Source organism: Rana temporaria, chromosome 2 (genome assembly GCF_905171775.1).
Source record: "Rana temporaria chromosome 2, aRanTem1.1, whole genome shotgun sequence".
NCBI lineage: Eukaryota > Metazoa > Chordata > Amphibia > Anura > Ranidae > Rana > Rana temporaria.
In genome coordinates, this window is record NC_053490.1 from 282,879,641 (window position 1) to 282,895,112 (window position 15,472).

The 15,472-nt window shown below is 40.2% G+C and overlaps 1 protein-coding gene across 1 annotated transcript in view; it reads right to left on the reverse strand.

The window, feature by feature from the left end:
* Positions 1 to 619: 619 nt before the first annotated feature.
* Positions 620 to 15,472, reverse strand: part of KDM1A (lysine demethylase 1A) — a 39,901-nt gene continuing 25,048 nt past the window's right edge. Inside the window, exons 8-19 of the mRNA XM_040337123.1 lie at positions 14,055 to 14,149; positions 13,375 to 13,517; positions 13,118 to 13,208; positions 12,031 to 12,165; positions 11,842 to 11,915; positions 11,638 to 11,749; positions 11,411 to 11,543; positions 8,473 to 8,660; positions 8,258 to 8,372; positions 4,457 to 4,584; positions 2,814 to 2,960; positions 620 to 1,204 (exon numbers count right to left, since the gene is read on the reverse strand). Of these exons, the coding sequence (XP_040193057.1) occupies positions 1,028 to 1,204; positions 2,814 to 2,960; positions 4,457 to 4,584; positions 8,258 to 8,372; positions 8,473 to 8,660; positions 11,411 to 11,543; positions 11,638 to 11,749; positions 11,842 to 11,915; positions 12,031 to 12,165; positions 13,118 to 13,208; positions 13,375 to 13,517; positions 14,055 to 14,149 (1,538 nt within the window). The 3' untranslated portion in view covers positions 620 to 1,027. The remainder of the gene's footprint in view (positions 1,205 to 2,813; positions 2,961 to 4,456; positions 4,585 to 8,257; positions 8,373 to 8,472; positions 8,661 to 11,410; positions 11,544 to 11,637; positions 11,750 to 11,841; positions 11,916 to 12,030; positions 12,166 to 13,117; positions 13,209 to 13,374; positions 13,518 to 14,054; positions 14,150 to 15,472) is intronic.

Below are 15,472 nucleotides of genomic sequence, written 5' to 3' on the forward strand. Positions count from 1 at the left end.
CTGTGCAAATTTTTAAATACAAAACATTTGTCAACCCAGTTACAGCCTTGTGGCTACAGTTTAGAGACTGTCTTGGGGGGGGGGGGGGGGGGGTGGGAAGCATAGGCAACTTGAGGTCTCTCAAACCCTCCTGTTGTAGCCAAATGCCAGACTTTCCGAAAGGCAAGGCAAGTTTACCGCTAGCCCTGCCCCCACAAAATTCCTGATGACTCATCACTACGATAAGCAGGTAGGGTCAGGACAAATATAGTGTTGGGGCTTTGGCAGAAAAATTTGAGATGCTACTGCAGGTATGTGCAGGCATCGCCAGGTGACTTTTGGTTGACACCACAAGAGAAATCTCTGTACAGGACACAGCAATCTACTTATGTAGTGTTAGACCACTACAGAGTACCAAAAAGAGACTACATTTTGCATACCCAGAAACTCTGTCCCATTGTCCAATTTACTGTATGCGCTTTGAACAACTAGTGCACACCTGCAGTACCTGTAATCACATAATGTGCCAGCCTTCTGCTTATAAACACTGCACAAACTTATGGCATATAAACCCTGTAAAGCATTTTCCTGAAATCCTAATATTGTGCGCGGATAAGTTATAAACCCACTGAAAATTGGATTGTTTTTGCATTTTTATTACTTTTATTTATTTTTTTATAAAGAGATTTAATATAAAAATACTTGATCAGACAGTTACTACACAAATTTACTACAAAAAAAAAAAGAAGACAGACCCAAGACAAAGAAAAAACAGTAATAAATCAATGCCAGAATGTTTGTTTAAACATTAAAGGGGCATAATTCTGGATGCAAATGTAGCTACAAGTGCCAGAAAATAGCAATCATGATCTGACAAAATTAAACATCAGAATTTGATGTTAGTGTACAAAACAGTTTGAAGTAACAAATCCATTAATACTTTGATGATCAGCTTGGTTTGAAATACTTCAGCAGCCATAAATAGGTGTGTTCAAATGGAGAAATCCAGTCCAAAAATCAAATCAATCCAATGTCCTTCTATAATAAACTACATGGTTGGTGCAGGACCCACAGCGGTGGGTTGACGAGGTATATTGTACATGACACCAAGGAACTGATCAGCAATACGTCCTGCCTCTCTCAAACCACTTAGGAGAGCCCCATGAACAGTAGCTGGATAATTCCTGATGGTGTGCTCACCAGCAAAGAACAAGCGAGGGATAGGCTAGAGGGGAAAAAATAAATAAAAAAATCACGTTATTAGGTATACTGTGGTTATCACTTGAACTTTACTCTCGCAATCAACATTGATTATTTGCAATTCCTAAGCAATTCCTAAGCTGCTAGGATTAGTAAATAGATAGGAATGTACATAAATATTTACTATATTTTTTTCACATTTCTTTAGTTACTTCCTGGTTTCTTGCCTAGACAAATTATGTCATACATCCCATGAGTCTTCAGGAGAGGAGGAAGGGTTTTCGCAGCCAAGCACACCTTCCATGCATGCTCCAGTTAATGGCAGATGAATTCCAGGAAGTAAATGCTACACGAGTCATCTGCCCTTACTCAAGATGGCCACGGCCAAAAATGCTAGGCAGTTAGGGGATTGTTTTTTAAAATGATTTCTCAACAAAATAAACCTTAGAAACAGACAGCTGGGGGGAGTTTACTTCTGAATATTAAAAATGTATTAAATAATGTTTTTGGTGACCAGATACAGGATAGTTCCACTTTAAGTGCAACAACATATCACATTTAGGTCAGACTTTTCCATATCTGTTCTACATCAGTATAATTTTTAAAATATGTCTTATAGTAAAGCAATTTCCTCTAATCCTCCACTGCCTGATCAAGCTAAATTTAGATTGAGAGAATACTCACTCAAATCATAGTAACAAGAAATACAGCACACAGTTTGGTTAACCTAATCTTTTAGGCTAGCACTTAAAAATGCGTCTTTCATCTACAGTATATCTTTTTTTTTTTTCTCCACTCAGACTCAACCACAGCATGAGACCTACTCATGGTTTATTTCAATATTTCGGTCTCTACATCAGTTTCCCATCATATGTGGAGTTCAAAGTATTAATTTGTATCTTTATCATTTTGTGTTTTTTTTTTCTACAGTATATCTTATACCTGTCCCGCCGCAACAACAACCAAAATATACAACACGGTTACATACACTCTGATCTGGGCATTTTCCAGTTGCCCTAATGACAAGGATTTGCTAAGCCTCGTTGTGCCTTTAGGAGAGGTTCACATTGTTGTACTGCAGCTACACACTTTGGTGTGTTGTTGTGCCACACATTTTTAAATCGTGCCCACAAGTACCTTACAAATGCAGTTTCATTTAAAGTGCACTACAACGCACAATAGCGCTACTGTGTGTTGCATAACAGAAAAAAATAAAAAATGCATTAGGCAGAATGGGCTGAGCAAAATTATGTTGCATGGACCCGATCCTTCAGCTCTTTGAAGAAAAGTGAGGGATGTGGTATTATGCATGTGCCACTGTCAGCCACGTGAGAATAGCAGTGGATCATGACTTTGGCAAGCCATTTAAAAATAGATTCCTGTGCACATTAAGATGTGTAGAAAGGAGGAAGTGGCTTTGCTAGGAAAGAGGGATGTTTCATTTAGAAAAAAAAAAAAGTTTTTAAATAAACAACCTAGGCCAGATGTATAGCATAATAATTGTATGACCTTTCTAGGCACCACGAGAGATTGAACATGTAATTAATCCCATATGCAATAAATGTATGGATGTGCATGATTAAAACAAAACAGAATACACAAAAGTACAGCTTTCATTGTGATATCCAACTTACCTGAGGTGCCCCAGGAATGGCAGGGCCTGGAGTAATTGGTTGAGCCATTAAATCATAATCATTGCCAGAAGAACCAGCTGCTACATAAGAGTAAGAACCACGGGCCCATGGATCAGCACGCCACCGGCTCACAACAGTTTCCTTTGGCTAGACGTAATTATATCAAATAGTTAAATGTTAATGTTCCATTTTAATACAACCAGTCCTTAAATAATAGCTCCCTATTTTTATATATACAAGATTTTTCCAAGTTAGGCCAAGTTACTTTTAGTTAAAATTTCCAGTAAATCAAGGCTATGTAATGCCTTGAATGCCATGAAGTCTTGTAATGCTGCCCTGTCAACTGCTTGACAGTACTAAAATTGGTGTGTTGCCACAATGCACTGCCACACACCTGCTCTATGTGCCATGCATTACCATTCATTCTGAGCAAAAAAAAACAGTAAAGTTGTGTTGCTCTGCATTGTTAAGGGTCGTGTCCTTTTTTTAATTCATTGAGATGTGTTGGCAGCCCATTCATAATGAATGGGTTGCCCTAATGCAAGGCACAATGTGTGCCCTACTGCACGTGCATTAACGCACCACAACAAAATTCTCGCGTGTGGACAGGCCCTAAGATTCCATAGCAGGGATAAAATAAGAGCCGAAGTCTCCCCTGCAATACAGTGGTTCCATCCTCTGGACTCTACGTTACTACAAGACTCAGATCAGAGGATGAAGCCACAGTATGTAGCCAAGGGTCAAAGCCATTCAACACTTCTAGAAGCTTTGAATGCCAAACAACTTTATAAAGGCTGACACATTGCAACAAAGGGGAGATCGAAGACATAGGCTGTCAGAGAGATGATTATATTACCTCTTCTATTAGAACAGGCTAGAAGTGGCAATTTTTTCCGGTACCCCTGCTGAAGCACAGCATTACTGTACATAGCCGATTCTACTTAATGTTTATAAAGTACTGACAATTACTGCTTCAATTAGTAAAGAAATGGGTTGTTTGGGCCAGCTTGGTCCATACTATTTAAAAACTAAAGAAAGTGGACTTCGGCTTTAAACAGAACCATTTCAGTCATTAGTAATATTGCAATACTGTAATTTTTCACATTTGCAGGCTAACAGTTAAGATAAAGAGCTGCATTTTTGTTTTCATGGTTCATACATAGCTTACATTTGGGGGCTTGGTAGTAAAGGTATGGCTTACATGATAACGTGTATAAAATTTTAATTTGAACTAAAAGTGAAGCAACATTTTTTTAAATTATGGCTAGATTAAGGGAGAGTTATAACTCCAGATGTTTTGGTTTGTTTGCTATCTGTATCCCACTGGGGAGATTTCTCTTCAGTTCCTGTTATAGCAAAAAAAACATAGGAAGAAGGGGTAAAGGAACCAAAAGACAAAAAAAAAAACACTAGTGTTCCCACCAGAATATTTCCCCCTAAAAATATTTATTTTCTTTCACACCTTGATAATGGTAAACAGGACACAGAGGGTACAATCCCCTAAGGGGAGCACAGACAGCAAAAAAAATGTCAGGAGTTCTAATCCCTCTCCACTCCATCCAAATCAAAACACCCGCAACATGTTTTGCTCTAGTTACAAGCCAACAAAAATCTAGAGATATATTAAGCTGTGGAAAATGTACCTGTGGAACTGCACTACTTCCAAATATTCCTTTAAGAATGGCTAAACAACGTCCAACTATAACATCATCGCTGATATTTTCCATGATTCCAGCTGCTTCTCCTGCTACTAAGGCCAGAAGTATCGGTGCTGTCAAACAAAACAAATTTATTAAGGACAAAGAAAAAAATAAAAATAAAACAGCTGCTTGTGCATTGGACATATTGAGAGTTAATGAACACTTTTAAAAGCATCCCATGAGAAAAAGCAACAGGACTTTTGTCATTTTCTTGTCCACTGAAGGACATGAGCGGATTTACTAAAGCCGGAAAGTGCAAAATCAGGCTCGCTTCTACAGAGAAACCAGGTCAGAAGTTGATTGGTTTCTATGTAGAGCCGGATTTAGCACTCTACAGGTTTGGTAAATAAACCCAAAAGGAGTCTTCTGTTATACCAGCACCTACTGGAGGATTGGACACCAGCAAACAAAACTGTAGGATGACCAAGAATAACCCCTCACGGTACCATGATGCCTGTATACCAGTATAGGAGCATGAGCAAAAACACAGATTGTGGTATCCATCTATTAAAAACCAAGTGTAGCCTTTCAAATCAGGGAAACCGTTGCCCGATGCCAAAAAGCCCTCACAGATCGAATACAGTGTAATTTACCTTGACAGGAAAGGATGGAACCCAATCATTTACACTGGGTGATGGTCTGTCTTATTTAGAGGATGGTGGAATTAGAAGCTAATGCACAGTTATAGTGTCCATCTGACTTTACAAAAAGGTAAATCAAACTAAAAAATAAGCAGGGGCATGGGCAGCACTTCTGCCTAGCAGCACTAGGGTTGTTGGGTTTGAATCCCAACCATGGCACTACCTGCCTGGTGTTTGCACGTTCTCCCTGTGCCTGCGTAGGTTTCCTCCGGGTACTCTGGGTTCCTCCCACACTTCAAAGACAAAAAAACAAAAACAAGAAAAATAAGCAAGCGCTTAATTATAGACTCTCACTACCTGAACCACATCCAAACCTGAACTAGACAACAGGAGGAAATTTAATTTTGTTAATTTGTGCCAGACAGAGGGATGGAATCAGGATGTCCTGGATGAGATGAAAAGGTAGAAAACAACTTGGGCAAAAAGGAAGTCCTGGGCATTACACTGTACTTCTGCAAATCCAAAAGGTTTTTTTTCCAGGATAAGGCTGTCAGTTCAGACGCACTTTTTCACACAGGTAAAGACTACCAGGGTGAGACCACACTCATTGGAAGGAAGGTGAGAATGCATCCCACGGTGAAACTGCTGGGGTGAACACCCTAAGACTTGCACCAAGTGAAATATGGCTTTCATGTCTGATGATTAACCTTGTGAGAAGTAGACTTTCTTCAAGTCCCATGCTGTTAAAGCTACTGACTGAAGCATTATGGCAAACTGCTACGGTCTCAATCAAGTGAAGCAGATATGGAAGCATTTCAAGGGGAAGAAAAGGCAAATATCGGGGTGTACAGATCCAACAGAATCGGTAAAGCAACAGATTCCATTGAGAAGCTCTACCTGGAGACAAATCTGTCTCATGTTGTTGAACCTGGGAGGCCAGGTGGTCCAACAAAGGCCTGGAAACACCTCAAGGTGTAGGTACCACTCCCCTGGTTGGAAAGGCTATGGAAAAAAAAAAAAAAAAAAGTACTCCAATCTAGCTCACTGGATCATCTGCAGCAGTAGTTGGGTGTCTTAATGGATTTTAACCATTCAGGCATAGTTTGACAAAGTAAGTTCACAGCTAGAATGAGATGAAGAGGAGGACCAGCTAGCAAGAACAGGGTTCTAGAAAGGGCTTACAATGGCTTATCAGTTTGGTTCTTAAATAGGAGGTGCACTTTCTATCGGAATAGCAAGGGCCTTGTCGAAGCTGAATGAAGTCCACCAATTAACTTGTGCGCAAAAGTCCTATTCAAGGCATACCTTGAATGACAACTGTCAGATTCTAGTGTGCATATGTTAGCTCTAAACCAAACTGTCAAGCCATCAAATGCCTGGTGTCATAACTAATCACATTTGCAGCACTATGGCAACTGCAGATCAAACAGAAGCCAGGATGGCAGCTTATTTGGCTGTAAAAGATAAAGAGGGTTTAGTTATACTTAAGGGTGGGACACTACACTACCCACAGTACTCAAAACAAAGAAATGGCAGTGCAAGATGCTCATAAGAATGATAAAGTAATTTATTCCATAAAAGCAAATAGTACACTTCCATGTCAAAATCTTGGTGATGAGCATGGATGCGAGATGAACATACCACAGGGGTGTCCGCAGTGTGACAAATGAATGAAGAAACCGCAAGGCCTTCAGTATAGGAGCCTGCCCTATCCATTGAGTCGGCATCAGGGAGATCAGATCATGACAGCTTTCAGAAAGCCTATCAATCTCCGATGCCGGCTAGAGGGATAGGACAGGTTCATATGCGGACATCCTCGTGGTTTCTTCATACATCACACTGCGGACAACCCTGTGGTGTTCTCACCTCCATCCATGCTGATCACCAAGATTTTAACATGCAAGTGTACCATTTGTTTGAGGAAAAAATCATTCTAATGAGGATCTTGCACTGCCATTCTTTATGGGTTGAGCTCCCTGAATCTTTACCTGGCAAGCCTGCAGGATCCCTGTGTATTGGAATGAATCTTTGTCCTCACCATGCTGAAACCACAGACTGCCTTTTGTTGGGCTGGACCTTGTAGTGCACTTTAGTGAATCCACAGTGTGAACAGAATCCTCCAAAAAAGGATACAAGCTAATAAGCACTGGATATAATACAGTTTATTAGGATGCTTCTATCTCCTGATAGAAATAGTTGGGGGAAAAAAACTAGTGCAAAAGGAAACAGCTGAGCTGCTAGAAGTATAAATAATAATAGTCTTGATTGTCAATTGTGGATGTATAAGAATTTTGTGTGTAACTGTCATCATCATCCTGTACTGTTATGTTGGCTGCACTTTTATTCTGTTCTTTTCTGGAACACTAATAAACTTGGAATGTTAAAAAAAGCAAAAAAGCAAAAATAAAATAAAAACATGCCAGTAGTGGGAGATTATCCTGGGTTGACCGACAGTTGTGTTTGCCAGTATTCAAATATCCTGTAGACAGCAAAATAACCTGAAAAGTTAAAGAGTTTAAGGACGAGAAAGAAATACACTCGTCTATTGCCGTTTAACAGATGTTACGCCAATTCTCGTGGCCATAGTTTTAGTAACCAACCTGGCATAGGCAAGCAGGTAGAATTGACAGCCATGCAAATAGCATTTATAGAAGGCAATCCACAATGAAAGCACCCATATTTCTCTTCTATAGTTATTCTTCAATAACATTAGCCGTGGTCATGTCTCAATGTATTATTCAGTGAGCCGTGTGTTGAAACTCCTTGTTGAATAATATTCTACAGTGTCTTTCACTAGCGTAAAATAAACGTTTGCATAGCAGCAGCTTTACAAGCGATGCCCGATACATTAGATCTTCACTACTTTTAAGATATGGACAGTTAGCAGTAAATGAACACCTTATTGACAAATGGCGCGACAAATACATTTGGAATGATAAAAGAGGGACGGAGCTAAAGTGTACCAAGGCAAAAGAATAGCATTTAGTTTTTTCGCAGCAAAAGGTAAATTTGTATGCGATTTATGCAGGTGTCAGTGCAATCTTAACGACACGCAATCCGACTGCAGTGTGGTTCCAAAATTGCTGCATGCACATCTCTAGAGTAATGCAGTGCCATTTGAGCAAAAATTCTAGTCTAAAATATCATTACATTTTTTTTTTACCTTTATAAAGATTCCAGAAAAGAAAAAGCTCCCCTCTGCTGGCAGTTGTACTGCCTACATGACCAAATAAATTCACAGTGGGGTCCCAAAATACTCTGTCAAAACAGAGTACCACCTGAAAATAAACAGGAAAAGGTTTTAAATATTATGACCTGCATTTTATACCTGAACTTATTCTACGTGATACAGTAGCTTTATTAGAACAGTATGCCTACCTTATTCAGATTTCCAAAACCCATTCTTTGAACAGCAGAGGTCTTCCATTCCGGAAGTGGAGGAACAAACTGAACGGCAGGAGGTTGTTGTTTCAATACGCCAAGAGGCAGAGTGCAAAGGACAGCATCGCACTTATAAATAAATGTTTGACTAGTAGACCGTGTGTTCACTGCTATTACTTCGCATCCTAGAGTGAGAAAAAGCAAGAATTGTTATTTAATAGCCATATAACCTGAAAACAAGTCTCATTGTAATATGCACAAATTTACCTCATGACTCAAACTCTGTGGGAATGTAACTGTAACAAACACAAAGCAGAAGGTTCTCCTGATAAGATTGCCACCAGGATTTCTCCCAATGTGGACACCCATTACAAGTGATAAACTTGTTGTTAGCACATGGATGAGATAAAACGATTTACACATATACATGTCTGCATACAGTCATGTAAAAAATTAAAGTGGTATTAAACCCAAATCCAACATATTGCAGTTTACCAGTTCTTAGCTGTATTAGTTTGCTTTTTTTAGGCTCTCTTTCCTCCAGGTTAACTGGCCAGCAAGCAAGTGTGCAGTTTTTCAAAAGAGCAAGTTCTCTTGCACGTGTGTCAGAGGGTCGAGACTAAACTATTTTTAAATTTTCTTTTTTAAATTAATTTGTTTTTGTTTTTAGTTTTGGGTTTAAACATCTTCAAGTTAATTCCCCCCCGTGTGGAAATTACAGGCAAAAAGATCTTTATTCAAACCGTGACTACAGATAATGAAAATATACCCAGATAGGAACACCAGAACAACTTTTCCTTTGGGATCAAAAGCCGATATTGCCTCATTAATTTCCTGCAAGCCAAAGCTCGGCAAAAGAGGCGGGGGAGTGTTTCTGAGAGAGAAGGTGCGGCACAGCAAGCGGGGGTCGGCAAAGTAGGGATAGTTTCACGATTTACCCGTCACCTGCCAGCGATCGACGGGTTGCCGACCCCCACTGTCAGCATTTTGTAGAACAGCCCACCGGTCTCCGACATAGACACTGAAATCTTTGACCACTTTAGATGCAAGGGGCTTGTGGGTTTTCTTGCATGAACTGTCAGTTTGAAAATCTCCTACAACATTTTAGACAAAATAAATGAACAAGGCTTTGACTGGCATTCCATCCGTCAGATTATTATGTCAAAATGACTCCGGCGCAACTTTTGGACACATGGCCTCACATTCTTATCAAGCACACCGATACGATATAGAATGTACAGCTGACCCGATGACTAAGCTTCCCAGACACTGGAGAAGTACACCAACCCCAAAGCATAACATTTCCACCGATATTCTTCAAAGTAGTTATGAGGTTCTTCTGAAATACTGTCTTTGGTTTGTGGCAAAGTCTACCGAAACTGACTGAACAACCATCTTATGATAAGTCTTCAGCACGTTGTTCTAAAAGGTCTGGTCTTTGCCTATATGTTCAATGAACTATAATCTAGCTCCAAACAGCAAAGCCTTTTACTAAACAAAACTCTCATGCAGGTGAAATTTGCGCAAAAGTCGGTCTTTATCATTCTCTTGCACACGTTTTATGTACAGAATATTACAACCTCCAAACAAAAAAGGCTTCTACAACATGGATCTCCTGTGCTTCCCATTGACCAATGTACTACCTCTTACAGGATGCAGGCCACAGCTGAATAACCAGTAGCTGGCAAAGAGGTATAGGAGTATTTTTTTTTTTTAGTGCCCAACTTTCTAACAGACTATTATACTGCTTCATTGTCCAGTGTCCCAAATGAACAATCTGACAAAAAGCCAAGTCTCTTTAAGACACTGGTGATCAGTTTGAGAACTCACATAAGCAAAAGTCGACTCTAGGCAATATAGAGATTAGAATCTGTTTTTTCAGAAACCCCAAAATGAAAGTGATGGGGGAAAAAAAAAGCCTTACACAACATGTTATACTTACCTGCAATGGTTTTGTACAGAGCAGCCTCAATGCAGAAGAACCTTTGGTTACGAGCATAATCCGTTCCAGGAGTAATCCAAAGCACTCGCATATCAAAGCGAGTTTCCCTATAGAAGTCAATGGAAACGAAAATAATCTGTTCCACATTGACTTCTATGACATGCAATACTGCATGTGGCCAGAAGTGGGGGGGTGCCAGAGAGACTCGGAAATACTCAGAGTATCACCGGCGCCCCCGCACCTCTGGCCAAATGCGATACTGCACACCGCATAGGGTTGAATCGTGCACGTTTTGCGAGACAATAGCAAACCGAGTCAGGATATTAAAAAAAAAAAAAGTTGCTTGTATTCCCAAGCGCTCGTTAACCGCATTGCTCACAATCCGAGGTTCCACTGTACTCCTTTTCTCAGGTCCCCCGCCTTCACTCTGAGCTCCACCCCCTTGCTGGGTGCCCCCATAGCAAGCCGCTTGCTAGGGGAGCACTCATGCGTGCTCCCTCCCAAGCCCTGCTCTGTGTTTCCATAAGACACAAAAGGGGGCTAGGCCCCGCCTGCCGCTCCCTCCTCATTGGCTGTGACTGGTAACAGCAGGAGCCAATAGCTCTGGCTGCTGTGTCCCAGCCATTGAGGCGGCGGAGGGCAGCCACACTCTTACATCACAGGATCGGGCTCAGGCAAGTAAGTATTAGGGGGGCTGCAGGGTGAGCTGCATACATCGGGTGGGAAGAAGTTGAAGTTTAAAACGGTTGTAAAGCCTGGTCACTATACATAATAGGCCAGGTGGGCCTTTCGTAGTTCTGAGTGGACGTTCCCTCAGACGAGGACCATGCTTGCAATGCAATCCTGTGATCCCAGGACACAGCCAAGATATATTCTGCCAGGTAAGCTGCATTTTGGTCCGGGTCTTAAGTGGTTAAATATTAACAGGTAGGGGATATAATTCACATTATAAACATATTTTATTGTCCATTAAGACTGCCAAACAGTACGTACCAGAAGCCGTGTATCGTACTTGTCGGACAGCTGTATTCAATTTAATATCCAGTCCTTCTGCCAATGCCACTGGAACACAGGAATAGCCGTTCCTTACAGTTAAATGACTGCCAGTAAATTCAAAGTCATCATCCTAGTAAAAAACAAACAAAAAAAGGGTAGAGTAAAACAAAAGCATACAGGTTAAAAAAAAAAAAAAAAACAAACACGCAGACATCTTGACTTACCTGGTCCCAATGTTTTAGGGAAAGTGTAGACAAAGGGGTTGCATTAGCAAACTCTAAATTTGCAAAGTGCCAGTCAAGTATCTGTCTGTCCCTGGAGGACAAGTAAACATCGCTGAAAAAAAAAAAAAAAATTATAAGCACACAATGAAAAGGATTTACAGAAGGCTTTGCTCTATTCCAGAAAGTGTATACACCAGAAAATACCTTGGAGGGTTGGCTTCAAGTTCTTGCAATTTCTCTTCAAGTTTTGCTTGTGCCTCTGCCAACAGGTCATAATCCTAGTTTAAAAAGAAATAATGAATAATAATAAAAAAAAAAAAAAAAAAAAAGTTACATTGGACAATTCACTCCCAACGAAAATAATGCAAGACCCAAGTATACATGTAATTATACCTTGCAGAGGGCTGTCAGATCTCGGTGCTTGCTTTTCACTAAAAACTCTGCAGTGATGTCTCTAGGAGGCTTTACTTCAGAAGCCTCCTTATATTGCTGATGGAGCTCCTTTATTTTCTCCTTTAAATTCACCATCTGTTAAAACACAAGAGTATAGGGTATCATCCATTTTGTACCTGGACTACTAAAACACTACAACCCCCTGACCCAACTACAATCTGAAAAGCGAGGTCCCATAATTAGGTATGTTTCTCTGAAGTTTTGATATAGTTGTCCTATTTTAACAAGGAGGAGGAAAGAAATTACTGCCACAGCTTTCTCTTGAGAAGCTACGGGGATAGGGTCAGGGGAAAGTTGGGCTATGCGAGACACGAACAATTTGTGTACTTCCCCATCCATCAAGGGAACACTGTATAAAATGCAGCCAACTATTCCTTAAAGCGGAGGTTCACCCTAAAACAATTATATACCATTACATCCAGCATACTTCCGCCATGTACAGTATGCGGTTTTACACAGGAGAGCCGACCTGCCGCAGCATATCTGCGTGAGCTGGTCATCTAGGGGTTTAGGTCAATACACAGAAGCATAAACAGATGCAGTATTTTTTTGCCAGGCCTTAAACGTGTGTGTGTGTGTGTGTTTATATATATATATATATATATATATATATATATATATATATATATATATATATATATATATATATATATATATATATATATATATATATATATAATCACACACACTATTGTTTTTTGCATTCAAATTAATTAAAGTGCGTTTAAAAAATAAAAATAAAAAATGCGTTCGAAAAATTGCAGTGACTGCCCTTTTTTTTTTCTAGGGTCTCTGCTAAAATAAAAATTATTTTTAATATATTATATAAAAAATTAAATTTTTGCAGAGACCCTAGAAAAAATAAGGCAGTCACTGCAATTTTTCGAACGCATTTTTTTTTTTTTTTTTAAAAAACACACACTTTAATGAATTTGAATGCAAAAGAAACAATATAAAAGGGTCCCACCCTTCCACAAAGCATCCAAAATTAAGTTTGGGATGGCGTTACACTTCGACAATTACAAACCTTATTTAACAATTCTTTTAATTCATCCTGAGTTTTTACAATTTTTTTCCAATGCTCGATCTGTTCATCTTTCACATGTTTCTCTTGAAGTCTAAAATAGAAAAATTTACTATGAAACATAAAGAAAGAAAGCTGCCAAACATACATCCCACGTTTACAATTCTACCCCCTCGTCACATATAAAAATTGTTACCATGTACTTAAAAAAGGCAGCTACATAACACTTGGCGAAAGACTATCATTATACCCCGACTTACTGTATGACCACCTCCAATGCCTGACCTAGTGAGACAGGTTTGTTATTAAGAACATTGAAGTCTAGCTGATGGCTGAGGTAGGAAGTGGCCTCCAACAAACGGTTAAACTCTTGCTCCACCATCTCATCTTTTTCTTTTGGAACCTGAAAGCAAAGAGGACCACAAAATGAATACATAAATATTTCTGAAGAACTATATGTTGGTCTAAGTTACCGCAGACGAGCCTAGAAGAAATGGCGGATAGGCGATTTACTGTGAAATTAGAAACACAGAACCTTCTCCTGTACATGACATTGGGGGTTATTTACGAAAGGCAAATTCACTTTGCACAAGTGCACTTGAAATTGTACTGAAATTGCAGTCGCTGTAAATCTGAGGGGAAGATTTGAAATGAGGGGAAGCTCTGCTGATTTTATCATCCAATCATGTGCAAGCTAAAATGCTGTTTTTTATTTTTCTTGCATGTCCCCCTCAGATCTAAAGCGACTGCACTTCCAAGAGCACTTTTAGTGCAATTTCAAGTGCACTTGTAGTGCAAAGTGGATTTGCCTTTCGTAAATAACCCCCAATGTTCAAAGACCTCTTCATCTCATGTAACCAGCCCAGAAATATGAGCGATTAGAGTAAAATAAATGATCACATATGCTTTAAACCAAGCACTTTATAACAATGGAACTTACAGCTTGCCCATTCGCTTCATAAAGGGGGCATTTTTGCTTTATTTTTGCCAGCTCCATGTTTACTTGCTTGCTGATCACAGCCATTGGATTACCTCCTAAACCAAAATGTACAGGAGACAAAAGGGGTAAGCAAAGTATCACTTTGGAAGACATGTTTGATACAAATTAGCTGTCTGTGAAATGGGAACAATTAGAAAAAGACACTTTGTCAGCCTATATTTTAACTGTCAGCTGTACACTGAATTCAGCAACTACTTATATTATAAGTAGAAGGCTTGGAGCTGTTCCATGCAATGCCACTGAACAGAGCAGATAAGTATAACCCCCCCCCCCCTTTTTTTTTTTTTACCAGTTTTTAATAGAATGCTTTCATTTAGTGGATTATAGCTTAGGAACAGTGCAGCAGGCCAAGCCAACAATGCAATCAGTTAAAGAGATCTGCATGATATGAATCACTGCATTATCACACATAAGCATATCTGCTCCAAAGACCTGATGATGATTTATTATTTTTTTGTCACAGGAATTAAAAGTGATCTTATTAGTAGTACCAGGGTATGAAGTTGTATACCATGTGGTGAACATCAACTAAATGCAATTTGTTTATACCTGAGGCATACATATAACCATTGCACAGTTTTTGCATGTGGCCATGTTTATAGTTAACACCCTAAAGTGGAGTTCCACACAGTTTTTAGTTTATTAAAAGTCAGCGGCTACAAAAAGTGTAGCTGCTGACTTAACACACACTTACCTGGCCTACAGACCAGCGATGCGCCCCCCCCCCCCCCCCCCAGGCCTCGCTCCTCTCCACGGCGCTGTCATAGCAACTGTGGGCACTCCGCCATGACAGCTTGCGACTTCACAGCTGGTCGCGCATGTGCTGCACTCTCCTATTCGGTAGGCAATCTTCTGGGACCTGTGATGTGTCCCAGTAGATTGCAAGGAGGGAGGAGCCACCTAGGGGTGAGGGGAGGAGTCGCCACTTAGGTGGCCGAGAAACAAAAGCAGGACAGGAAGTCCCTCTCAAAAGAAGGTACCCACCCCCCATGTGGCATGTAAGGGGGCGAGGAGTGCTTAAAGTGGAGGTTCACCCTAAAAACAAGTATATACCATTCAATCCAGCATACTGCCGACATGTACAGTATGCTGCTTTTTTTTTCGGTTTACATACCGTAGTAAAGGTACCCCCCGCCCCTTCCGGGTAGTGAATCCCGCGGGAGTGGGCATTCCTATTCAGAGACTAAGTGATTGACGTATGACAAAAGCTTCACCCCCGACGCATAATGCGCGTCACCAGTTTCCAAAATATGCCAAACTGCGAGTCGGCTCTACACGGCACCTGCGCACCGACGTTCAGCTTTTTTCGGAAACTGGTGACGCGCCTTTTGCGCCGGGGGTGAAGCTCTTGTAATACG